This window comes from Lygodium microphyllum, chromosome 25 (genome assembly GCF_053477565.2).
Source record: "Lygodium microphyllum isolate KBCC chromosome 25, Lygodium_microphyllum_v1.1.10, whole genome shotgun sequence".
NCBI lineage: Eukaryota > Viridiplantae > Streptophyta > Polypodiopsida > Schizaeales > Lygodiaceae > Lygodium > Lygodium microphyllum.
This window is the reverse complement of record NC_141159.1, coordinates 33,833,093-33,860,067: the sequence shown is the minus strand read 5'-3', so window position 1 is coordinate 33,860,067 and position 26,975 is coordinate 33,833,093. Positions and strand designations below refer to the sequence as shown.

Below are 26,975 nucleotides of genomic sequence, written 5' to 3'. Positions count from 1 at the left end.
TATTTGGTGCCCCTTGGTGGTTTGAGCCCATACATCCATATGACAGTGTGTAGAAAAGTGTCTCCTGTATTGAAGCATACTTCGTATGTCAGCTTACAGCCAAAATTGATGTCTTTGACCACTATATTCTAAAAACTTCATCATCTTTCATAGATTGAAACAATTTCAACTAAAAACTCAATATGTAAATTTCATACCTTTTGCCCTCTCAGTTTGTCCTAAAGATGCCATCAACATGAAGGACTCAATTAGAGAACTTGGGTACAGAAGAGAACACAAAGAAAATAAGATCACATAAAAAATGTTAAAGACAGTAGCCTGCCCATTACCCAAATTTCTGACAAAGTCTAAGCTTTACTAATGTAAGGATACTCCATCATCAAGCAGATGGCATAGGCCTCCAATCAAACTGTAGCAACGTAAGTGATACTGAACATGAGTTTAATCTGAGGTATAACAGACAGTTAACAAAACTCTCACAAAGGTCAGATTATGATGGTCTCATGGTTTCTATATGATAACAGTTAATTATGCTTGTGTTACTAGAACATCCTGGTTAAGTTTGACTATGATTCCATTAATATAGCAGACTGGTTAAGAGGAAAAGATAGTTTAACCTGAAATAGAACTATATTACAATTTCCACATGAGAACAATCACTAAAGCTTTGATTATAGGGAAACAAACTTCAAAAAGTTGAGCAAACCATGACATTAATCATATGTACAAACTCCATCCATATACAAAGGCAAAAGTGAGCTTTGTGTTTTTCACTTCTGAAGCTGCCAACTTTCATGAAATGCATGTCCTGAATTGCCACAGAAAAAATTGTCCCATACAAGCCCTCCTATTTTGATTAGCCAACAATATATGAAAAATGGCCCCTTCAAATGACTCCCCAAATCGAAAGTCTTCTTGGAAAGAGTAAACATATTTGTGCAAGTATCAGTAGCTGTAACTATGCATGATCATAAACATGCATGCAGACTGGATCCATCTTGCTCAATTCTCAAATCTGGATGAAAATTTTTTGATGGTTAATAAAATTTACACAAAAATTAGAAAGTTTTTTGAGCTCAGGCAGATGGCTATGACACACAACCCTAGCTTAAGCTTAATCCTTGACATCAACTGCTAAATGCAATTGTTCGGAAGCCAACATGGATTAAGTTCAGACAGTCTTCTTGAAATAAATTTAACTGATTACTGTAGGGCTCAGATGCAATGGCCTTATGAATTAACTGATTGCAAACCATCAAAGAAGAAAAGGATATGCCTTCTCAGCTTCCCTTCGTTACCAGTATGGTCATGGACAACTGTAGGTTATTTAGATAAAATGGTTTTGCCAACTGTCCTTCATCAAGAAAGACTAAAATATATTGGTGTCAATTTTGGGCAGTTCTGTATTGTTCAGACGCTCTAGAGCTAAGATTAATGCTTGGGTTCCAAGATTACCTTCACCATGTGCTTTTAGAGACACAAACAACTGTTGAGCAAGAGCAAGCCCTGGAAGTGCAAGACCCATCTGCCTGCATTCCTCAATTGCAATTCCCAGATCCTTGACAAAATGATTTACGTAAAAACCTGGGTTGAGATCCCTTTTCAGCAATCGTGCTGCATACAATTGCAAAGACTTAGATCCTGCAATGCCTTTTGCTATGGCCTGCAAGTATTGAACTACATCCAGACCTGCTTTATGAGCAAAAACCAAGCCTTCCACCAACCCAAGCATTGTAGAAGCGATAATGATCTGATTTCCCATCTTTGTACTTTGCCCTGATCCTGCACCACCCATGTAAGTGACAGAGCCCATGCAAGAAAATAGCGGCACTAAGCCCTTAACAACTTCTTCTTGACCCCCTGCAAATATAGCCAGGGTGCCAGCTTTGGCTCCCACATCACCACCTGACACTGGTGCATCAACAGCATGACATGAAGTTCCCTTTGCCACTGAAAAAATTTCTTGAGCAAGGGAGGGGTTACTAGTGGTCATATCAACAACAATGCCTCCTTGACTAAGACTTTTCAAAATACCTTCTTCCCCTAAAATAACTTCTTGGACATCAGAGGGATATCCAACAATGGTGAACACAACATCACTCTGTTGAGCAACTGCCTTAGGAGAATCTAAAAACACTGCTCCATTTTTGCAAAGATTATCAGTTTTACTTCGAGTCCTGTTGTAAACTGAAACATGATAGCCAGCATCAAGAATATGACCACACATTGCCTGTCCCATAACACCAGTTCCTATCCATCCCACACGAGTATGACCTGGAGCTATCTTCTTCAATTCAGCTTGTGAGGAAGCCATTGATGAAAATATGCGTATCTGTTTTACAAAGTTCTGCTTTGGATTGCTTCCAGATATTTGCCACAGGGTAAATTTGAATGGAGAAGACAATAGTGGTCCTTCACTTGCTCCACTGAGAAAATAACTGTTAAGGCAGTGCTTGCTTAAGTTTCACATTGAGTACTGGCTATACTCAAAAAAGAAGTGATCAAATATACTTGGACACATCTAATTTGGTTTACTTTATAGCATATACAGCAGATTTGGATGCCCTTCACTTGCTCCACAGAGAAAATAACTGTAAAGGCAGTGCTTGCTTATGTTTCACATCGAGTACTGGCTATACTCAAAAGAGAAATGATCAAATATACTTGGACATATCTAATTTGGTTTACTTTATAGCATACACAGCAGAATTCGGATGCCCTTTAGAGTGTGTAGCATTATGAGTGAGCAACTGTGCACACACTTGACAATGGATTCAAGAATGATTGCTGAAGTCTGTATAGGTGTGGTTACCAACAAGACGCCTATGTATGACTTGCATCTGTGTCAGCACTTGGACTTTCATTGTACACTCTAATATGTAGGTGTTTTCTGCCTGTGAATCTTCAGGAGTTCAGAACGAATGTCGATTATGTGATTCTTAAATCTGGAGATAGTCTACTCTGTTGAACGAGTGAAAGAGTGTGGAACAATTAGAAAAATGTTACACCCAGCTAGCAGATACCAGATCAGCCATCAGTGAACGTGCTCGCAGCCAGGCATGGCCCATTAGGAATAAAATAACTGCTTAACTGACCTTGAACTTAGGTCTCTTCTAGGGTTTTCCTTCCCAAGAAAGAAGAGGAGACACTGCTAGGATTTCCATCTGCAATGAATTAGCCGCCTATCTGTCCGTCCAAATGCCATTGGGCCTTCAAAAGTACCATTTTCCATGAGCACACCAAATGATTAAGAAAAACTGAGGTAGACATACAAAAGGGAATGCCAGCATTAAGCACATGCCACCACGAACCCTGTATCTTCGTATTATCATGCCAAAGGCCTCAGCCCTCAAGAAAAGTGCGGGCAATAAGAGTCCAAGGTTGTTGGCCAGTACAACCTCTCTCTCTCTCCCCCCCGCCCCCCCAATGAAAAAAAAAACCCACCCCAAATACACTACCCATGGATGATAGGTATGGTAGACATGGATGATGGACCATACCTATTGCCCAGACACTCATTCTCATTCTCTCTCTCTCTCTCTCTCTCTCTCTCTCTCTCTCTCTCTCTCTCTCTCCAACTCTAAACCCTAAAACACTCCCTCTCCCCCATCTCATTCATCCTTTCTAGCATCTATTCACTTGACTCTTGAGCTTCCCACACTCTCTACTTTGTCAAGCACACTTTGCCATCACTTTAAAACATTTAAAAATTCATAAAAATTCAATTCAAAAACAAAAAAAATACTAAAAACTTCCTTACTACATTGGGTACTTTTCTGGTTGATCTTATTGATTATAATATAAAGAATTAATTGCAAAAAAATGATAATATTTAAAATCCTTTTAAAATTCATTAAAAATTAAGAAAAAATCATTAAATATCCTTAAAAATAAAAATTAAATTTAGAAAAATCACAAAAAAATCTGTTAATACATTTGACTGCTTTTAGAATATTTTAAAATAAAAAATATACCAAAAAAGAGAAAAAAATTAAGAGAAAAAATAAAATAAAATACAAAATCAAAACACACCTAAATTACAATTAAATAATAATAATAAAATAACAATCTCACCCAAACACTAATGAACATTGCCTCTCTCCCTACTCTCTCAATCTCTCTATCCCTCAAGCAATCTCTACGCCCTCAACCTCTCTACCCTTTCTACTCCCTCAATCACTCCACCCTCCACCTTCTCAAGTCTCCAAATCTACCCTCTCTAGTCTCTACCCTCTACTCTCAAGCCCTCCCTCCCTCAATCCCTCCCTCCCTCTCTCAAGTCACCCTCCACCTTCTCATGTCTCCAAATCTACCCTCCACCCTCAATCACTCCACCCTCAATCCCTCCACCCTCCACCTTCTCAAGTCTCCAAATCTACCCTCTCTAGTCTCTACCCTCTACTCTCAAGCCCTCCCTCCCTCTGTCCCTCCCTGCCTCCCTCCCTCCCTCTCTCTCTCTCCATATACCCAATCATCAATGGCACCCCCTCTTCATGAGGCCTTTTGCTTGCATTGCGCCTACCTCAAACGAGTGAAGGAGAAATCCAACACTTGCAAGTGGCAATGCAAGTGTTGCCCCAAGATCCAAAACTCCTCCGTCACCCACCTCCTTGCTCACATATGCAAATTCGGAAGGGAGGCCACACCATGCCCTGGCATTCTTGATGATGTCTACCAAAGATGGTGTCAGAAATACTTGCCATTGAAGCGGCGCGAAGATGTAACAACGGCAAGCAATGAGGTAGTGTCTTCCGATCATGAGGCTTCGGATGCACAAGATCCCTCTCCAACCATCTCAGTTTCCTCTATCGGAGGGGCCTCCTCTATCCCATCAAAAAAAGCCCTTCCAATGGTGCGCCTATGCCAAAGTGGCAAACCACACTTGCCCAAGCAATGGGCTAAGTATCCGGTCCTCTCTCTTTTCTCAAAGAGAGGCAACAACAAGCTGAAATAGAAATTGCACACACCATAATGGAACGCAATCTCTCTTTCCACACCCTTAAAGTGGATCTATGAAAGCAGATGGTAAAAGCCATTGCTGCCATCGGTTCGTGTGAGGGATTGTATGGTGTCACATCCATGACATGTGTACAAAGAAACTTGAGGAGGAGAGAGAGAGGATTGATAGGTCACTTGAGCCCATGTGTACCGGTTGGGTGAAGTACAAGTACAAGTATAGAGCGACCATAAAAAGAGGCATTATCAATATCCTCGTCTCTTGTCCACTTGGCACTTCCTATGAGCAAAGGATGCCAGCACAAGGAAAGAAGAACAATGGGCTCCTTTATGTATTGGCACATATGGAAAGAAACGCTTGCTTTACAAGGAGAGAAGAAAAGAAAACAACACCAAAATTGCAAAAAGAAAAGAAAAGTTGCATTTAGGAAATCAAGGCAATAAAAACTAAAATATGAGCCGCTATAAGTATAACCATTCTAATGCATCAAGCGTCATTTGAGAACATAAAACCAACCCGGTAGTTTAAGAAGAAACTAAGAGACCCCGTGAGGAAGATGTAGAGAAGCAAGGAGAAGAAGAGGGCTTCCACTTCTTGATCTATTTAAGGGAGAACAAGGCTTTGAATGTCTATCTTCGCATCGCTCTTCATGACAGTTAGTCGATTGATGGGATCATCTATTCGGGGAAGTCTAAATGGTCTTTGCATTTGAGTCATCAAACCTATCAACCCGATAGTTCATAACTCTTCAAAAGAACCTGCAAGCATGCTAGAAAATTTGCGTTTTGGTGTCAGGATGCCCGAACGAAGGGTAAATCAGCTACGTCTTGCAAGGAGTTGTCGATGTCTCACACACTTCGAAGAACACCCAAACAATGCGAAAAGTCTGTGCTTTTCACAACAAATTTGCTCCAAACAGTAAGTTGAGTGTGGTCTTCTCTTCATACAACCTCCACGTCATTAGGTTGGCTCTGATACCATGAGAGAGTGCACAACAAAAGAGGAAACATGAGCACGGAGAGAAAAGGGAAGAGAAAGAATACAATGAATTGCACTAAACTGAATGAAAGCTGAGTACAAAAGAGGACTGATTAGTCCTTGCACGCACCCAAGGCGCCAATAAAGGCACTAGATCAGGCTGATTATGGAAGGTAGCACTGAAAGATGGAGAAGAGTCCTTGTGCATCAGAGTGTGCTGAAACCTGCAAAGGATGAGCTTGTGAATGACCAGCCAAGTGCAGAGGACAGCTATAAATAGCTAAAATATGCCAAATCTGGCTGACATGCTCCAGTAGGGCAAAAAAAGTTGGCAGACTGATCAACATGAATAAAATTATCAGGAAAATGTTGATCATCATAATAATTGCTGATTACCCCATCCTAGCCAAAAAGAAATGCACCAAGCTGCAAGACAATCAGCCAATGTGAAGACTCCTAAATCCGATTGAGAATGAAATGCATGCTCCATATGCCTCCTCCATCAAAACACATGATAGACTGTGTGTTAGAGATCCTAATTTTCTCATTTGACTCAGACTTAGGCTCACATGCATGAGATGACTATGCATGACACACATGACTACTAGCAGAAAAATGTAGGCTGCAGAGGCTGAAAACTAGATGATCAACAGCATGCAGCACCAAGATCCCAAACATGGATGACTAATACCATGTTAGGAGTGGGTGCAACCATGGAAGCACAAAAGACTATTGTAATAGATTGCACAACACAAGAGAAGAAAGAAAGACAGGGAGAAACGAGAGAAACCGAAGAACACGAGAACATCACAAAGAGACAACTTAGCAATATGCTTGGGAAATGGAATCCATATACCGAGACATGAGACAGTCGTACACAATAGTGGATCACCAACGACTGTGTGGGCACTAGCACTAGCTCCCTCTCTCCAGCATGACCTACTCGGGAAATTTGCAACAAGTGATGAATGAATGAGGAGGGAGCCACTAAATAAATAGGCAAGAAATATGCCAATATCTGGATCAGGTTGGCCAGCAAATAAAATAATAATAAAAGCTAGTTGGCCATAAACTAATGACTAAATCCTCAAAAATAGGCACCATAAAAATGCACAAAACAAACTGCTATGCCCAGCCCACTCAAACACACCCAGACTCGCTCTCTCATTGGCGACCAAGGGATAGGGCGACTCAGCCCGTCGAACCCACGAATTGATCTGCACAAAAATGAACCATAAAGAGTATCAAGTTGTTACAAATAAAAATACATAATAGAGCACAAAACGCAACCCTCACCTTATCCCTTCATAAAGACAAAGTCCAGGAGGGATAGGTCAAGTATGGTTTGACAGAGATCCGGAGCTAGTCACTAACCAACTGCTCCAACACAGACTAGCTAAAAGAGCTATTAAAGAAGTCATTCTATCTTGACATGTTTTTCCATTTGCATGCTTCTTTAAACCATAATTAGTCATAAGCTTTAAAAAAACTAGTTCATCTCTCTCATGTCCACACTTTATGAAGTGGTTTCAAGTCAACGGAGGGGCAAATTGTTGGGAATAAAGGGTCACCGTGCCTTTTACGGTGTTCAGGTGTACATGTACTATGTATATATTATCAAAAACCTAAAGTGGTACTTTGAGATTATATCCACATCGAGTCTTGTGCTCTCTCTCTCTCTCTCTCTCTCTCTCTCTCTCTCTCTCTCTCTCTCTCTCTGTGAGAATGATAGCATTACGTGTCTCGATCCTCGTGCACTCTGCTAATAAACTAGTATCAGAACATAGGTTGTTGGAGTTGCGTTAGGACATCCGTCAAAGCTGCGTCAAGATAGTCATCAGTATTGCGTCAAATAGTCTGCCAGGCTACATTAGACAGTCCGTCAAACTACGTCAATCCATCAAATAGCTCAAATTGCAGGCGACAGTTCAATCAAGGTAATGAGACAAATGTTTCATTATTTTTCAGAATTTCAAAGGTTTTTTTGAATTAAACCTTGGTTCATTGACAAGCGTTTGAATGCGTAAGCACTGTGAAATTGAGCCAAAAAATTGGGAATTTTCCTGAATTTGGAAATTTTGATGCAGAATAGCACAATTTGATTTAGAAACTGCAAATTTGGTGCACATTTTCTCAAAAATTTGGGGCTTTTCACATTTTAGTGAAATCTGTCAATTTCACTAAAATTTGTACACACCGGACTCAAGAAAATTGAGGCTTTGCAGAATTTCATCAAATTGAGCAAGAATTGCCTTGTATATGCACTTGGGTACATGTATTGATGCAATTTGGGCAGATTTGCATTTGAATATTTGGGGCCTTTGACCACAATCGTCAAATTTGTGCCCGAGAATGCATTTGGAACAAAAATTGCAGCAGAATTTTGGGGATTTCACATGCAATTGGTGCATTGGCCTATAAATCTGGCTGTAATTGATTGTGAAGTGCAGTAGTAAACATTCTCTAATTCTGGAAATCAATTTGCAAATTTGAAATTTCTGCAATTTCTTGATTTTCACTGCTGGTTGGTACTTTCAGCGTACGGTGGTCATTTGTGTGACATCTGGGCTTGCATTTGCTAATATTTGAGTCAATTTAGTGCTGCAAATCATGGCTGGAAACAGCAACAAGAACAACCTTTCGCATATCAAGAAGCTTGAGGGTGCACACAATTTTGCAATATGGCAAAAATAGTGCTACAATGTCTTGGTGCAGAAGAAACAAGTGAATCCCATCAAAGCGAAGGAAATAAGACCAGTAGGTATGAAACAAGAAGAGTGGGATGATTTGGATGAGCTTGCACGCTCTACCATAGAGCTTAGTGTCAAACAACTTGCTCTCTAACATTGAGATTCTGCATATAAAATGTGGTGAAGACTTGAGCAATTGTATGCTTAGAAAAGTGTAGCCAACAAGGTTTATTGGCTGAAAAAGTTGATGGACCTTCGCACGAAGGAAGGTACAACCATGTCTATATGTTTGAATGAGTTCAACTCAATTTTCAGTCAGCTGATTGCTTTGGATTTCTACATTGCTTTGTAAAAACGAGGCCTTGGATAAATTTAAAAAGTTCCTGGCACTTATTGAAAATCAAACCAGCAAGACATTAAAGTGTCTTCACTCTAACAATGGTGGTAAATATGTGTCCAAAGCATTTCATGACTTTTGTGACAGCAAAGGGATTAAAAGGGAGCTCACCACCCCTCACAACCAACCCCGAAATGGTATTGCAGTGTATGAACAGGACCATTCAAGACAAGGTCCATACAATGCTGTCACATGTTGCTTTACCTCGTGGATTTTGGGCATAGGCTGTTATGACAACCGTATGCTTGTATAATAGATCACCAAACAAGTCTTTTTTTCTTTTTTTTTTTGGGAGAGAGGGGGGGGTAGGGGGAGTGGGGGGTCCCGCAATAAGCATAGTCGGCCAAGCCACCTTCGTATGCTCACTTGAGAGTGTTTGGCTGCGAGGTATTTGTGCACATTCACAAGGAAGAATGCAACAAACTTGAGCCAAAGTCTTGCAAATGTATTTTCCTAGGATATGGTGATGAGGGTAAAATAGGGTATAGGTTATGGGATCCCAAAAAAAAGAAAATCGTACACATCCATGATGTTATCTTCCAAGAAGATCGCACGCACAAATAGCTTGAAAAGACTAAGGAAGTCAGAAGGGTTGTATTCTAGGAAGATGTACTGATAGGACAGCAAAGAATGCCCCTTGGACAGCAGCAAATACCTGCTGTAAATGGCTTTGAAAATGCATGGAATGATGCTGAAAATGATTAGTAAGAATAGATGCCTTTGAAACAACCAGAACCAGCTGTACAACATGCTGAACCTGTAGAACAGCAAGCTGTTAATACAGATTTGCAGGTTGAACAGCCAACAAATCTTGATCATTGGTTCTATAGGTCAATCAGAATGCAAAGACAGCCAGATAGGTTTGTTCCTCGTATCAATTATGTGGTTGATTATGTCATGTTGACAGATTGTGGTGAGCCATCATGCTTCAAGAAAGCAATGGACAGAAAAGATAACAAGAAATGGCATAAGGCTATGCTGTCAAAGATGAAATCTCTCACAAAAAATGGCACTTGGGATTTGGTGCATTTGCCTAAAGGGCAGAAATTGCTACCATGCAAATGGGTTTACAAAATGAAAGTCACTTCTGGTTCTTTGTCGAGCTACAAAGCACCACTGGTTGCTGAAGGGTACAAGCAAGAACATGAAATTGATTTTGATGAATTTTTTTCTCATGTAGTCAAAATGACTACTTTGTGAGTCATTTTGGGCCTAATTGCATTTGAAGATATGGAACTCATTCACATGGATGTAAAAACAACTTTCTTACATGGTGATATGCATAAGGAGATCTATATGCAACAACCTGAGGGTTTTGTTACAAAGGGGAAAGAGCGCCTAGTATGTAAACTCAACAAGAGTTTGTATGGGCTGAAACAAGCACTACGAGAATTGTATCATAAATTTGATACATTTATGCAATCTCAAGGATTCCATAGATCTCAAGTTAATCACTGCTTATACACCGAGAAGGTAATAGATGGCAGCCTTATTCTCTTAGTTTTGTATGTGGATGACATGTTGATTGCAAGTAGGGTTGTTCATAAATCATAGTTTGGACTCCTTGAAACAAAGCCTACACAATAGCTTTGATATGAAGGATCTTGGTGAGGCCAATTGAAACGAGCCTTCCTTCTGTGGATGGGTGGTAAATCCTTGATTACAACTTAATTACAGCAGCAAACAATAAATGCAAATCTGAAAATACAAATTTACCTACTAATCTTGGACAATGCACACCCAATTGGCCCCAAAATTGGCGCCCCTTCTTTCGGTATTTCTTTAGCTTTATTGAAGAATAAGTTGATTTACAATGGAATTCTCCTGATCCCCTTCGCAATCCAAACTCTCCTTGCTGTCCAAAGTGACCAGCAAGTCTTCAATTTGTTTTGCCCCTTGATTCGTGCACTTAATTGGCCTTCACCCACTTCATAGACATCATGTGATTAAAAATTAATCCACATGTTAAGTGAGATTTCAAAAATACATGTCCTCATGACACCAATCATATTCTTGGCATGTGTATACTCAGGGATAGATCACAGGGTCTTCTCTATTTGTCACTGCAAGAGTACGTTACTAAGATTTTGCAATGTTTCAATATGGAGGGAGGAAAGCCATTAGTATACTATTGCCTCCATATGTGAAACTTAGTGCAGATGACAACCCTGCATCTAATGATGAAAAGATTGAGATGGCCAAGATTCCTTATGCTTTAGTTGTTGATTAGCAGGTACATGGCATATCCTGGCAAAAAGCATTAGGAAGCAATAAAGGGTATCATGAGATACCTTAAGGACACAAAGAACTTGTGCATCTGCTTTGGGAAGCAAAAGTCATATGTTGTTGGCTTCATGGATGCAGACTATGATGGTCATCCCGACTATAGGAAGTCTACTTCAAGATATGTGTTTACGTTCACCGAGGGAGCAATCCCTTGAATATCCAGGCTGCATAAGTGTGTCGCATTGTCTACTATAGAGGTAGAGTATGTGGCTGCCACTGAGGTATGCAAGGAGGCTTTATGGCTTCCATGTTTGGTGAGAGAGCTTGGCATTACAGAGGTTCATATTCTCCACTATAATAGTCAGAGTGCTACCATGCTAGCACGAGATTCTGTCTTTCATGCAAAGATAAAGCACATACAGGTAAAGTATCATTTTATCAGAGCTATACTTGACAGCAAGAGCATTGAGCTTGTCAAGGTACATACCGATGATAACCCTGTAGACCTTACGAAGGGTCTTCTAGCAAAGTAGTTTGCTCATTGCCGCCACATGATGGGGGTTGGATAGTATATGTGTATTTCAGCTTTGTACATGCATAGACTTAGCTTATTCTTTCCTCTACCTTCAAGCATGCTGCCTTTAGGTGGAAGATTGTTGGAAATAAAGGGTCACTGTGCCTTTTACGGTGTTCGGATGTGCCCGCACTCTTACACATGTACTATGTGTGTGTGTGTGTGTGTGTGTGTGTAAAAACCTAAAGTGATACTTTGAGATTGTACCCACAGAGTCTTGTGCTCTCTCTCTCTCTCTCTACTTTGCATTCACTCTCTCTCTCTCTCTCTCTCTCTCTCTCTCTCTCTCTCTCTCTCTCTCTACTTTGCATTCACTCTCTCTCACTCTGCAAACCACAACATCACATGTCTCGATCCTTGCACTCCGTTTACACGAACTACCTCGGATTTGCGATCCAAGTAGACAAGCGACTTTCTAGCATAGAAATCTATCACCCTGGCCTCTGTTACTTGCTTTCCGAATTTTGGATCAAGTAGCTGCTTCATAACGCTAAACCTTGAGGCCATTAAATGGGGGGTCAAACAGACTCCGATCGACTAATCTACTTACAAAATCCACCACACTAGTGGTTAATCACCATTGATGAATAGGAATACCAGGGGGTAGATAAAATGTGCAACCTCCCTAGGAAAGAACCTCTCTCAACCTCCATGAAGTGACACTACCACCACCAAAAGGGATTGAGGTTGACTTTGAGACAGGCAATGGATTTCTTTAGAGTTCGGTAGAATACCCCTAGTTGTGGATGTATAATTTTAGGTGTGGGTCTAACACCCTTGATCTTTGAGCTAGATGGCCAGATTTCTAATAGTATGCATAGTGCTTGTTTTTTAAGGCAAGTAATGCCAGAATGTTCTTTATGATGTTTTGACTTAACTACTCCCTTTTTCCTTCAATGAACGAGATTGATCATCAGCACAAGATTGTAGTCCATGTTAAGAATAAATCGGGAAGGGTGGAGGTGGATCTAAATGTAGAGATGATTCCTTTCCACTCTTCTTGTTTTTTACAAGGAAAGAAGATGACTCGTTAGCACAAGAGGAAGGACTATATCTTTGAGCAATGGAGAGGGTGATGCAATGTGTTGTAGGGAGATTCCCTATACAATCGGACTAGAGGACGAAGTGTGACTCACTTGCGATTTCATGGGAGGTCCATAGTACACGAGCAACATTCTCAATAACAAAGCAACAAGGTGCAAAGTAGTACACCTTTGAGTATCTAATGATGGTCTAAATCCTAAATGTGGATCAAAGACAATATATACTAAGAATGGATAACCTATGGTAGGTCTAAAGTAGATCCCTAAGGTTAAGGTAAACAAATTTGAATGTGCATTAAAAGTGGAAGGAAAGGGTCGGAATTGTAAATGTGAAGCACCAACCTCATATTCTAATGAAAAAGAAGATAAAAGTGTATACGGTGTCTGTCCAATCATAGCATGAAAAATGGTACCACCACCAAAGTATCCTTGCTGTCCCATGCTTGCATGTGCATAATCGCCTTGCTGCCCATGTTCCCATGGATTGGCACTACCAAGTTGGCCGTGCATTTGCACTTGTTGCCCCACGGATACCAACTGTTTGTGCTCATCACGCATTTTGGGCTCTTCTAAAGAAGGCTTAGATATTTCCTTCGGTTCTTGTGGCTGTCCCAAAGCTATAGAAGGTGTCTTCTTCTCTTTGCCTTTGTTGTCCTTTGGGACGTTCAAGAATCGAGTAAACTAGCGCCCCTTTCGGTATTTCTTTAGCTTTAGTGAAAAAAAAGTTAATTTACAATGGGATTCTCCCAATCCCTTTCGGTATTCCGACTCCCCTTGCTGCGATGAATCACCAGCAAGTCCTTAATCCGATTTGCCCCTTGATTCGGGCAATCAATTAGCCTTCACTCACTTCATGGACGATGGAAATGCCCTAAATTCAATGGTTGGCTAGTCCTCCACCTGAATTCAGCTGAAATTCACCTTCAAACTTGTTGAATCCAAGTCTTGGAGCTTCCAAGTTCTTGCACGCTTTCCAAGGTTGCTGCTAAACCCTAATTTTTGCTATAAATTAGGGTTTACAACAGAGAAATTTGCAATTTCTCAACCCCCAAGGGTCCAAATACTGAGATCCTCGAAGCAAGGCTGTGAAATGGCTAGGAGATGAGAGAGAAGGCTGTAGAGAGAGGAAATTCAGAGTTTTGTCGCGAAGAATGACTGAAAATCAATCAAATGCAGCTGCTGCCCTAGCACAACAGCTTGTAGATGCAAAGAACTGAAGAAAATCAGTCATTTACTGCTGCTGCCTTACCTCAACAGCCTGTAGATGCTGTCTCCTGCTGTTGATTGGTCTTCTTTTGCCTCTCGCTGCCTCAGAAGATCCTCCAATGGCTGCAAATCAAACCAACAGCCTCTCCTTCCTCTCTCTTGCAGACTGAATTTATAGAAATGCCTCTCTCCAACCTCTAAAGACGTTTTTCAATCTTACATGGGCATTTTTCACAAGTGGCAATCTTTCCAAATGGTTTTTCTAGCATTTTTTATAATTAAATATTAATTTTCAGCCTTAAAATATTGAAAATTAATCTAATAATTATTCCGGTACCCTGAAAAATAATCTGACTGGTCAATAATTAAATTGCCTAGGCAACTTCCATTCCCGAGTGTCTCTACGCCATCTTTGACCATCAAATTGGGGTTAAGTACCATTAAATGCCACTTCTCTAGTGTCACCAACTGACACTTATGGCCAAATGGATGACCTAGGCCAATAACTGGCACCAGATACCACCAAGTACCTGTGCGACATAACTTATAGCAACTTTTGCCTTTGATATCCCGTGATTTCTTCGAGTCCCGAGCTCGTAAATTTACTTTAACCCCAGTTGCACCTCACATGTGCATCATTTACTTCATCATGTGATTAAAAATTAATCCACATGTTAAGTGAGGTTTCAAAAATACATGTCCTCATGACACACACTCTCAATTTTGATGGTGATAATTGATCAAGTTCATTAAGTTTAAAGTATTGTCATTCTCACATTTTTTCCAGAGCTTACAAAAGTAGCCTAAAGAGGATCCCAAGATTGGTGTGGTTTATGCCATCGTTAGTACATGATATATAGTGTAGTCAAGAACAAACCAAGCACTCCACAATAGCCTGAAGGTACTCCTTTGAAGAGCACCAACTCTAATACCATGTGGATATATGGTAGGATTTGCACTAAGAAAACATAGAATATATGAAGACGACTAAACAACAACTCAAATAAAAACACAAAAACACAAAAACAGTGAAGAGCGAAATCTGATGAAACTGAATGAACGTTGAATGTAAATAGAATGAATATACACAATGCTTGAGGACAAAGCAGTCCAACAACTAATGACTCTTGAAAAGGCAAAAACAACCTGTTGTAGATGAAAATGTACATCAAGCTAATGTCAAAAAATGTTGGAAAACTGAAAACACAGCAACTAGTTGCTTGAAGGATGATGTGGCTGTCAGGGTAGTTTGATCAACAGTCACTGGAAGCAGATCAGCAGCTGGGTGAAGCTGAGAAGTAGCTAGAGATTGTAAACACAACCTAGCTTGATGATGGCGATTGGCTGCACAAGTGACCAGCAGGCGAGCAGCTCTAGGATGAAGCAAGCGTACCAATAAGGGACCTCCAAGGGCTGGTGATAGCAAGTTGGCCTGCTCTAAATAGCAAATGTAGTAGTCGATAGCAAATGTAGTAGTAGAAAGGATAACAACAACAGCTGGAGTGTGTTGAACAAGTGTTGAAGCAGTCATGGAGGCTGATGGAGATGATGGTGAAGGATGGCAAAAGGGATTTAGCATCCAGACACTTTGGGTGCATTAAATGTGGGCATCCAGACTCCAAACACTTTGGAGATGTTTAATGAACTGAAAAAAGGGGGGTTAAAATTAATTAACCCTTTGATGCTTAACAAGTCTTACGGTGCAGAACCAATGCAAGTTTGAGTAGAATGTAACGAGTTATATCCTCCTAGTACATGATTTCCTTGATTGTGACAATCAATACACCTTGCCCCAAACGTTCTTTTCAAATAGCTTACATGGTACAAGGGATGAACTTGAATATGCCAACATAAATCCAACTCTAAAGATAGCTAACTAAACTGCTTGGTAATTTGGATCTGCAATATAAAGTCCTGCATATCATGCAAAGCAAAAAGTTGATTACGCCTTGCATTTTTACTCCTTTGATTCCCACGAAAATTAATGGCTTCACCTCATGCTCATATATCGGCAATTGCACACTAGCCACTAAGTCACCCAGTGTGAATGTAGACTAAGGTTAGGGCAGGTCAAATTCAAGACAAGGTAACTTTCATGCTAGTCTTCTATGCGTCAGAGTGCAGCGATGCGGAAGCGTAGGACAAAGACTGAGAGAGAGTGAACACAGAGAGAAGAGAGAGAGAGAGAGAAAAGGAGACAGTGTAAACGCAAAAAACCTGCGGTGTAGTATACTGTATAAGAGTGCAGAAATACACAAGGGGGCAAAGGAAATATCTGCGTATGTCTCCGACTTGATGACCTCGATCTCCGTCAACCCGAGCACAGTCTGTCTCAGCCGATAAATCTCAAGATTAGAATCTGAATAATGAATACTGAAGTGTGCCACAAAACCGGCTATAAATAGCCGAAAAATAGGAAATAATTGCAGCAGGTCGGCTACATTAAATGCAGCCAACTATAGTAAATACTCTCCGACTGCAGCAACCTGTCTGACTACAGGGGCTGACGTGGCATTGATGTCTGCACTGTCCAAGAAATGACTAGCTAACACCCCCTCTCAAATCTTGGACAGGTGAAAAGACTGAGGGATTCGGAATGCTGCCGAAGAAGAGCCTGGGGAAGCGCCTTCGTGAACAAATCTGCAAGATTATCCTCAGTCTTGCAATACTCCACATCAATGGTCCCATCCAGAAGCTTCTCCCGAATGAAGTGATATTGGATCTCAATGTGCTTCGTCCGCGCATGGAATACTAGATTCCGTACCAAGGCAATGCAACTCTCATCGTTGCACCGCAGAAGAGTAGGACGAGTCTAGGGGCAGCCAAGCTCCTCCAACAATCTCTGAAGCCACACAACCTCACATGTGGTGAAAGACGCAGCCCGATACTCCACCTCAGTAGAAGAAAGGGCTACCATGGGCTGCTTCTTGCTACTCCAAGAGATAACACCTGTACCCAAGGGCCAAGATAAAACAGTAGACCATCGGTGGTCCACATCTCCAGCCCAATCTGAGTCACTCCAACTTGCAAGAATCAGATCGGAAGCATCTATACCTGCGGGATAAGAAATCCCTAAGTCAGAGGTTCCCCTCAAATACCGAAGAATCCTCAAGGCAGCCTGCCAATGCACCTATTTGTGTTCCATCATGAACCCTGCCAGAAGACCCACAGCAAAACAAAGATCAACACGTGTTGAGAAGCCAAATCAATGATCCAATCAACTAACGGTAGCGTGAAGCATCCATCACAGGAGAATCTGAGTGTGAAGTGGCCTTTCAATTCGAATCCATAGGAGTAGTAATGGGCTGTCAAGTCTCCATCTCAAAAGTCACCAAGAGCTCCTGAATGTACCTCTGCTGAGAGATGAAAATCCCCCTCTGAGACTGATAAATCTTGTGACCCAAGAAGAAATGAAGAAGCCCCAAATCCGTCATCTCGAATGCCTGATGTAAAGCTGTCTTGGTCTCTCGAACCTTCTGTGCATGATCCCCTATCAAAATCAAATCATCAACATATAACACGAACAGCACACGACCAACCTCGGAAGTGTGCACATAAAGCTGTGGATCGGCCTTGGAGCGCCGATATCCCAACTTCGACTGAAGAAACGAGTCGATCTTCTTGTTCCATGCACACAGAGCCTGCTTAAGGCTATACAAGGCCTTCTTCAACATCTAAACTTTCCCATCCGAGGATCCAAAGCCAAGAGGCTACTCAACATAGATCTCCTCCTGCAAGTCACCATTCAAAAAGGCCGACTTTACATCCAATTGATAAACAGGCCATCTCCTATGGCCAGCCAAGGCAAGAACAGCTCGAACAGTTGCCATACGAGCAGTGGAGGCAAAAGTATCATGGAAATCAATGCCTGGGCACTGAGCAAAACCTTCAGCAATTAAGGATATGAACTACAGTAGTCACTGCCTCGGCCCACAGAAACTGAGGTGTCTTGCGATGCTCCATCATGGTACGTGCCATCTCAATCACACTTCGGTTCTTCCGCTCCAAAATGCCATTCTCTTGGGGAGTGTTGATGTTAGCAAACTCCTGGTGAATGCCCCATCTGCACAAAGATGAGCAAACTCATTAGACATAAATTCACCTCCCTTGTCTGAACGCAAGGTCTTCAGTCGCCGGCCAGAACAGTTCTCCTCAAAAAGAAGCCAATCCTTGAAATGAGATAAAGCCTCCGACTTCAAAGTCAAGAAATAGGCCCAAGTCATCCTGCTGTAGTCATCTACGATCAACATGAAGTACAAGCTCCCCTTCAGGGACTCGGTCCTCATCGGGCCACAAAGATCCGTAGATACAAGCTCCATAGGTGAAGTAGACCGCCTAGAAGCTTTGTTGGGAATCCCATCCCGATGCAGTTTTCCACGAATGCAAGAGACACATGGCTGATGGCTCACCACTATGTCCGGCAAGCCTCGAACAAATGACCCTTGCGACGCCTTCCGAAGGTACTCATAGTTCAGGTGGCCAAACCGAGCATGCCATAACTGAGACTGTGTCTGAGAAGTAAGAAGAGAAGTAAGAGCTGAAGGAGACTTCAATTTGTAGACTCCATTCTCCTCATACCCTGCAGAGAGAACCTTCCTCGATCCACGATCAAGGACTCGAACAGTATCACTGTTAAACTCCACCAAGAGACCAAGAGCACAAATCTTATGAACCGAAAGTAAATGATACCCCAATCCTGGCACATGCAACACCTCAGAGGTGTGGGTATCACCACGTCTATCTAGAATAAGTTGCATCTCACCCAGCGTAGCTATAGACACAGAAGAGCTGTCTCCAATGAGAATCTGCCCACGCGAAGGTCGCAAATGGATAACACCAACGAAAGAAGGAGTCATGTGCCATGAGGCACCACTATCCACAATCCACTCTCGAGCCTGGGGAGCTGTCATCGCAGCATCAAAAGTTGTCGGTATAGTCTCCTCAATGATTGCTAAGTGTAGAAAAGCAGTTGATGAGGGTGCAGCCACCACTCCAGAGTCCTTTGTGTCCTTCTTTTTGGTATTCTTCTTGTCTTTGTCGGACCAATCCTTTTTCCAGTGACCGGTCTTACCACAAATATGGCAAGTTGATTCCTTCTCCTTATCCTTCTTGGATTTGTTGTCCTCCTTCTTCTTCTTTTGGTCATTCCCCTTCTTCTAAGAGGCTTGACCAACCAATGCCTCCGATTTGGAAGCATTCTCTCCCTTCAATTGTTCCTCTTGGTCCAAGACCATAGGAACCAACTCTTCCCACCAAAGAGTCGACTCCCGCCCTGAAGCAATAAGAGCGGAATAAAAAGTACCGAATCATGGCGGCAACTGGGATAGTAAAGTGATCGCCATGTCTTCGGAGAAAATAGGCTTCCCCGCATTTTGAACCTGCATTTGAAGCTGCCGAAGGTTGTTGATCTGTTCCCAAAGCGAAGAAGACTTATTCACGAACAAAGTCCACATCTATACCTCCAAAGAAACCCTCTTCATCAGGGTCATCCGGTTGTACATCTGGTCGAGCTCCAGCCATATCTCACGTGCCACCGTCAAATGCTTGATGTGAGCTATCACGGCTGTGGTGCAAGACAGAAACAGAAAAGATCGAATCCTGGCATTCAGTTTGTGCCAATGAGACTGGGCCTTAGTCAACTCTGCACGAGCATTGGAAGAGAGTTTGGACTCATCCCTCACCAAGGGACTATTAATCTCCTCCATCACCAATTCCGCCAAATCATAGGACTCTAAAATGCCCAACATCATCACCCGCTAAATGCGGTAATTGTCACCATCAAGCTTTTGATCCGTTGTAAGAGCCAGTAGGACAAGCACCTTCTTGTCCATGATCGCCTTGAACTCCATGTTAACCTGCAATACCTGCACAAACGCAAAAGCAACCCCCTCTGACTGTGAAAACACAGCCTTCTAGGATTGATTTCTCCGCTGTCCAAACCTTCTTCACCCACTGGAGGCGATAAAAAGGTAAAATCTGCAATGGAAGGCCTTAAACGCAGCCTTCCTTCCCTTCGAACAGCAATAACCTGCAGCAAATTCACCAATTGGACTCCTTTCCTGCACGCCCACGCTCGCTTCAGCCTTGATCCGATGCGCAGCCCTCCCACTCGCCCTCAAAACCTGGAAACGCAGCCTTGTGTTGCGATGAAATCTCCTCTTTAGATAGGTTCAGCCCTCGGTCAGTCCATCTTCACTGCTCTGATACCATGTCAGAGTGCAGCGATACGGAAGCGTAGGACAAAGACTGAGAGAGAGTGAACACAGAGAGAAGAGAGAGAGAGAGAGAGAGAGAAAATGAGATAGTGTAAACGCAGAAAATCTGCGGTGTAGTATGCTGTATAAGAGTGCAGAAATACACAAGGGGGCAGAGGAAATATCTGTGTATGTCTCCAACTTAATGACCTCGATCTCCCTCAACCCGAGCACAGTCTGTCTCAACCAACAGATCTCAAGATCAGAATCTGAATAATGAATAATGAAGTGTGCCACAAAACCGGCTATAAATAGCCGAAAAATAAGAAATAATTGCAGCACTCAATACTCTCCGATTGCAGCAACCTGTCCGACTGCAGGTGCTGATGTGGCACCTACTGACATGGCACTGATGTCCGCACTGTCCAGGAAATGACTGGCTAACACTATGCTCTATAGGTTTGTCTCAAAGAGACCAAACTCGTATTCTTTGGAAAGAAAGAAAAGTACAATGCCATTCTTAAGACCATGTGATTTCTCTTCCTCATCTATTGCAAGGCCTACTTTACATAAGTATTTTCTTTATAATGCACAGAATATATTAAAAGATAGTTGAATATATGATAGCCCTACAATTTGTGCAAGAAAAATGCATAACATGTAGTCTACTCGGATTAAGAATCTGTGCAACCAAATGGCTGGAACTGGGATACAAAAGACTAGTGAGGAGCTAGCTTGGAGGTGTCTTTGGATTTTTCCACCAAAGTTTGATGGATTGGTAAGTGTCCTAAATACTCAAGTGAGACCCCAAGCTTTGATGTTTGAGGAATTTTATACACTACTAATGGAGGAGGGGCTGCGGCTTAAAGCTCGAGAAGGTAGGAGCAATGGAGATGATGCAGTCTCCACCAATGTGAGTGGCAAAGGTGGTTCTTCTACCAATGGTGATAAAAAGATGAAGGGTGGTAAGAAAAAGTTTCAAGAAGAGTACTTCTACTGCAAGAAGAAAGGACATGCAATTGCTAATTGTCGTGTCAAGAAGGAAGGTAAAAAGAATGGCATCATGAAGACTAAAGAGAAGGAGACAGCCAATATGGCTGAAGCAAAGTTGGAGTTATTCATGGTGACCATCGAGGAAGTGTGTTCCTCAATGTAAGAAATATCTACTATTGACTCATAGGTATTCGATAGTGGCACCTCCACAATAAGAAAGGTCTATATAGTTCTACAAAGTCTCTGTAAAAATCCATCACTATAACAGTTGGGAATGTTGCAAAATGCCCCACTAAGAGCACATGTACTATTTTCTTTGTTGCTCCAACTCAAAAATCTTTCAAATGTGTTGTATATTCCGCAGATTAGATGCAATTGGCGAGACATTCAAAAGAGGTTTTCTAATTGGTTTCCTTTTGTCTATGATTTGTCATTTTTCTTGTCCAATCCTTGTCATCCAGAAGTTTAAGTTTTAACAAAGCATCCATCATTTACAGGTCATCAATTAAGACAATGAAAAATCAAGCCAATAAATTAGGGTTTGCTGCAGCTTCATTTAAGGGATGAATTACATAGTGTCATCAAAATAAAACAAGAAGGAACGTTCAAAAGAACCTCACTCACACCAATAAAACGCTTATACACGACATACATAGACATCGATTGAAGTCAACAACTCCCTTATAAGATATATCTATCGTGCAAACTTCTCTTCACAATCAGTGATGGAAACAAAGCTACAATGCAGGTGAGACAGCAAGAAGAGAGGAGGAATGTAGAGAAGGAAAAATGAGCAAACACCCAAGGGTGTGATACCCCCAACCATGCAAGAATGATCAAATTTGAATGAATGTACAAAGGTGAATGTCATATGTAGGCATTAGCCTAGAAATTGGCTAAGGTGATCATGTCTACACCAGAAATGGCCAATCTAGTGACATGTCATAAGCGGCAGGTGAAAACTGATCTAAACACTGAGTGTAGGCAGTGCCCATGCAAGTGGTACCTCAAATAGAAGCTAGACACACCAAATACGCATCCCTCTTGACAATATTGTGAACTTTGAAGAGCCTAAAAAGAGTTAAGGACACACAAAAGATATATGCATAGTGAAAGGAGGAAAAAACACGGCCCCCTCTTAAGCAATGAAATGATAGTCACAAATGTCCTTGGGTATGCTATGTGTGGAGGAAGAAGCCCACCTACAGTCCATAGAATTTCAATTGGTCCCAAAGCAGGAATTGGCCTTTGTGAATCAAAGGGCAGTGGAGTTTAACTTGCAAGATCTTAAGAACAAAAGTTTAACAATATAATGCCCTAAGCCTAGTGTCCCTTGTTATATTTCTTCATCATTGTTAACCGTTGCCTATAGAATTATTACTAAAAACATGTTCACTAGCTTTCCAAACTCAGTCTTTAGCAGGCCAATCCAATACAACTATTCATGGATCTACAATGTTCAAGTACCCATCTCCAACTACACTCACCAACCTAGACCAAGCATACCAAATTTGTGTAAGGCATGAAACCAATCTTCCTTCTCGGATAGGGTGGTAAATAACCTGATTGAGCACTAATTAGAGCAAGCATAAAATACACATAAATTGAAAATACAAATGCTACCACTTAATGTTGCACATTGGACATCGGGTTGCCCCTAAAACCAATGCCCCTTGCAACATTTCTTTAACTTGTATTGCTAAAAGTTGAAGTATACTAAGATCCAGCCCTGATCTCCTTCAATCTTCAATACATCTTATTGTCCATAGCAACCAACAGGCTTTCAAACCAATTTGCCCCTTGGTTTGCTTGGAGATTGACCTTTAATTTGCTCCTTGGATGACAAATTCTACCTCAAACTTAATGTTGACTGGCTAGCCTCTTGAAATTCTCTCAAATCCCTATATTTCAATTGTTGAATTTCAAGTACTAAGCCCCAATTTTCTAAGCACTCTTCCCAAGGTGGTTGGTAAACCCTGGCAGCATAAATTTTTCAATTGCACCCTCATGGGACTGAATTTGGCTGAGATCTCGAGAGAAGCTGTGAATTGGCTAAGAGAGAGAAATTTCAAAGTTTCATTACCAAAATCGACTGAAATTTAATGTTGCCTTGCTATAAATGACTGATTGATTGCAACCCATCATCAATAGAAGCCCCACATGCAATCATTGTCCTTGTGGACCCCAAAATTGTTGTTGCTTGCTTGTAGACAACCTACAAGGGATGTCACTTGCCTCCAATGGTCTCTAGATCAGCTGAGGGCAGCTCTTTGATAGCCTTCAATGGCTAGCCTAATCACCAATGGTTAGAAAATTGCAACAACAGCTTTGTCTCTTCCTCTTTCAATCTCCATCATGCCAAAACAAGGCTCCAACAGCCTCTAATAACCTTTCGCTCACCTGCATGGGCAATTTTTGCCAAGTGGCAATCTTGTAAATGCATTTTCAAAGCAATTCTCAGTCTAATTAAATTGATTTTAATGAATTTAGTTATTAATTCTTGGTCCAAAAAAATTATGTCAGCCAACAATTAAATTGGCTAGGCTGATTTTATCAGCCCACCCTCAATTGCACAATAATGTGTGAAAAGCATCTTTTGGACTACTAGTAATACATGTTGGCATCATAGTCAAACAATATGTACATCTATTGCTTAACCATGCTCATGCCCATTGCATGCTTGATATTCTAGTTCACTAATTACAATTTGCACACATGAATCATAACCACTGCCAGAATTAGAAGGGATGGATCTACATGTGAAAACCCAACACTATTCTAACCACCAAGGCAAGGTAATGGATTTGGGCAATTTAGGGCGATGTGTCCAAGGTTTCCACAATATAGGCACATATGATTATCTCTTCATCTTTGCTTTTCTTGTGGGGTCAAGGGCTAGAATTTGGTATTATCTATTTGGTTTCTTCTCTAATTGGATCTCTGATTGGGGCTAGGTTCCATTGGCAAGGCCTTAATTCTTCTTGCTTTTTTGCCTCCTCTCAAACAATCTATTATCACATTGGATAGCTCATCGAACTTCTCTGGCATGTTGATCTTGGGTTCTCTTGTTAGGGATTGATAAACACATGGAATCATCTGATTACTTCCTTTGTTGTTTTGCAAGTATCGGATCTGGTCTTGCATCTCCCGAAGCACAGGGCCTAGATGCATAGGGTGTTCTATTTGAAGTTGCGCTTGTCCTTCATTCAAGTCTTAAATTTGTTGTTGGAGGTTTTGAAGGGAGGCCACGATTCTTTCAAGGGTCGCCTCCATGGTGCTCAGTAGGGCTAGAAAGGAGTCTTGTCAAATTGTTATAGGAGCACCAGACTAGGCTTGAGAGACTAAACTAGACGCAAGATTTGTTACAAGAATTCTAATTGCAAGATAATCCCACGTAAGGACACGAGGTATAATGATAACTTAACAAGATGCAAAAAATCCCACAACCTCAAACCATAGGTATAGATAACAAGACTCGATAGGATACGAAGGGTCCCACAACCTCGGACTATAGGTATGGATACAAGATATTAGAATTATAAGATTTCCCTCGACGAGGATGAACAAGATACAAGACAATACTGGATAAGATCTCATACTACGAGATTACAAGGTGAAAAGACAACATGAGTATAATGGAAGACAAGACAAGGCTAAATACCATGAATAGACAAGAACTAGAACTGAAACTCGAAGTTACTTACTTGGAGTTCTCAACTCCTTGAGCTCCCAAGACTAGCATTGGCAAGACTAAGGAGCTCTACGGCGAGCCTCTCCTTTTATAGGTGTTGGAGAGCAGCTAAAGATCTTCTACAATGTTTCATAGCGACATCATCAATGATATAGGCGATGACATGGTATATGTTCCAGAAGATTCTATGATGACATCATCAATGATGGAAGCGATGATATGGTATGTCTTCTAGAAAGTTCTATGATAATATGGTAAGGGTGAGTTCACATGGTTGACTCAAGGATGTCCTGTTAAGGGTGTGTACGCATGGGGTGTGAATTCATATGGCATAAGTAAGAATTAGTCTGTATACTTAATCATGGCATGTCCGTGACAGGATGCAAACCAAGTACATCTAAGGTCTGCTGCATAACTAAGCTTTCCATCGCTAGGGGATTGGAGGTACAACCTCCCCCTTGAGCATTAGGCAATGCTTTGGAGCTTCTGTACTTTGCTCAACTTGACAGAGCCCAATCCAAAGTCCACTCTAACTAAAACACATCAAGGTAAAGAGCAACATTGAGGATGATCTACTGGGTCACTCCGCTCCATCTTTTTGCATCCTTCATATATGAAACAATACTAACTTCACCGAGAAGCACATGGAAACTTTATGTCTAACTTTACTTGCCTCAAGACAAACACAAGTGGTTCTAACTTCTTAAGCAAAGCCCCTTGGACATATGGACATACAAAATGGCATGCTCCAAATTCCCTTCACTCAAAGATCCAACTGTATAGGGACAATCTCACCACACTCCACAAGGACCCTTTTTTAACTCCTCTTGCGTGTTGAACACACTTAGGTCCCTCCCCTCGCAACCTTCCCAAGTAGCTAACTTGCCATAGGCACGTCTGTCCCTCTGGGCACCCACACTTCCTTAGACCTTCACACCACCTAGTTGCGCATTGCCGCCCCATGTGTCTGCACGGATGATGTTCCCCTAACTCCGCATCTCTAACTTGAACCGAACTAAAGAACGGCAAATAAACTTTCTATCTCCCACTCTCAGAGCAGAGATTCTAGCAAAAGGCTCCACTAGCAGTTTGTTTGCCACAACATGAATCTAAGATCAGTCGGATCACTGGCCACAGGAGGTGAGTAATGCTACATATACCGGGTGTGTCGTCAGACATCAGATCATGAAACAGCAATTCATCTTGGAAATCAAACGAAACGATGGATATATAAGTTCGAGAGAATACCTTGGACGCGCGCAGCAGGGTAAGACTCTCGACCGCACAGCACTATACAACATGGTGAGAGATGACCCACATTGGGATTCTAGCCATTGCTGTGATTCTCGTTCGAACACGAGTATTGAGCCAAGTCGTTAAAACAATTTACTACTAAACTAGTGTAGTGATTGCTAGTCTAACAATTTTCTAGTGCTGGTGTGAGTGATTGCTAGGTTCCAAATTATTTTAGTTGTTTAGGATATTTAAACTGCCACAAATTATGAGTTAATTAGAAATGGTAAGCTACACTAGCTTGTTTGTTCAATCCCTACTTAGTATTTAAATTTAATTGGTCCCAAAGGTGATCGCTTAACAGTTAGCATTACGGCTTATATTATAAGGTTGTGGGTTCATGTCTTGTCATTGTGTGCATCGCTTGGTTAGGTACCTATAATTCACACTAGACGCTCCGTGCATAGTCTCCTCTCAGCGTTTTGCATGTGCCAACTTATGTTTGATGCTTTGCACCAAACTTTTTTGAATATTTTTTATTCTCTTCAAATTTTTATATTCTCTCTATTTTTCTATCATTTCCCCTTCTCTCTTTGTAAATGTGTACTCTCTCTCTCTCTCTCTCTCTCTCTCTCTCTCTCTCTCTCTCTCTCTCTCTCTCTCTCTCTCTCTCTCTCTCTCTCCCCCCTTGATATTTTATACCCTTTCTCTTTTCACATCTTAATTTGATCATCTAATATAATTATATTAGATCGTCTACACACACGTATATATAGGTGTGGGGAGGTGCCAA

At 41.4% G+C, this 26,975-nt stretch overlaps 1 protein-coding gene across 3 annotated transcripts; it reads right to left on the bottom strand.

Moving 5' to 3' along the window:
* Positions 1-1,211: 1,211 nt before the first annotated feature.
* On the bottom strand, positions 1,212-26,354 carry LOC148014067 (putative 3-hydroxyisobutyrate dehydrogenase-like 1, mitochondrial). Of its 3 annotated transcripts, none has more exons than XM_087666399.1 (3): positions 26,198-26,354; positions 1,690-2,438; positions 1,212-1,614 (listed from the first exon to the last, which is right to left on the bottom strand). In XM_087666399.1, exons 1-3 carry the CDS (start codon positions 26,248-26,250, stop codon positions 1,370-1,372), a joined length of 1,047 nt encoding a protein of 348 aa, XP_087522525.1. In that variant the 5' UTR covers positions 26,251-26,354; the 3' UTR covers positions 1,212-1,369. The 3 variants fall into 3 exon arrangements, with proteins under 3 accessions (XP_087522525.1, XP_087522526.1, XP_087522524.1); XM_087666400.1 differs by adding an exon at positions 2,536-2,591 and having other exon boundaries at positions 1,212-2,438; positions 26,198-26,263; XM_087666398.1 differs by having other exon boundaries at positions 1,212-2,438.
* Between the last annotated feature and the right edge of the window lie 621 nt (positions 26,355-26,975).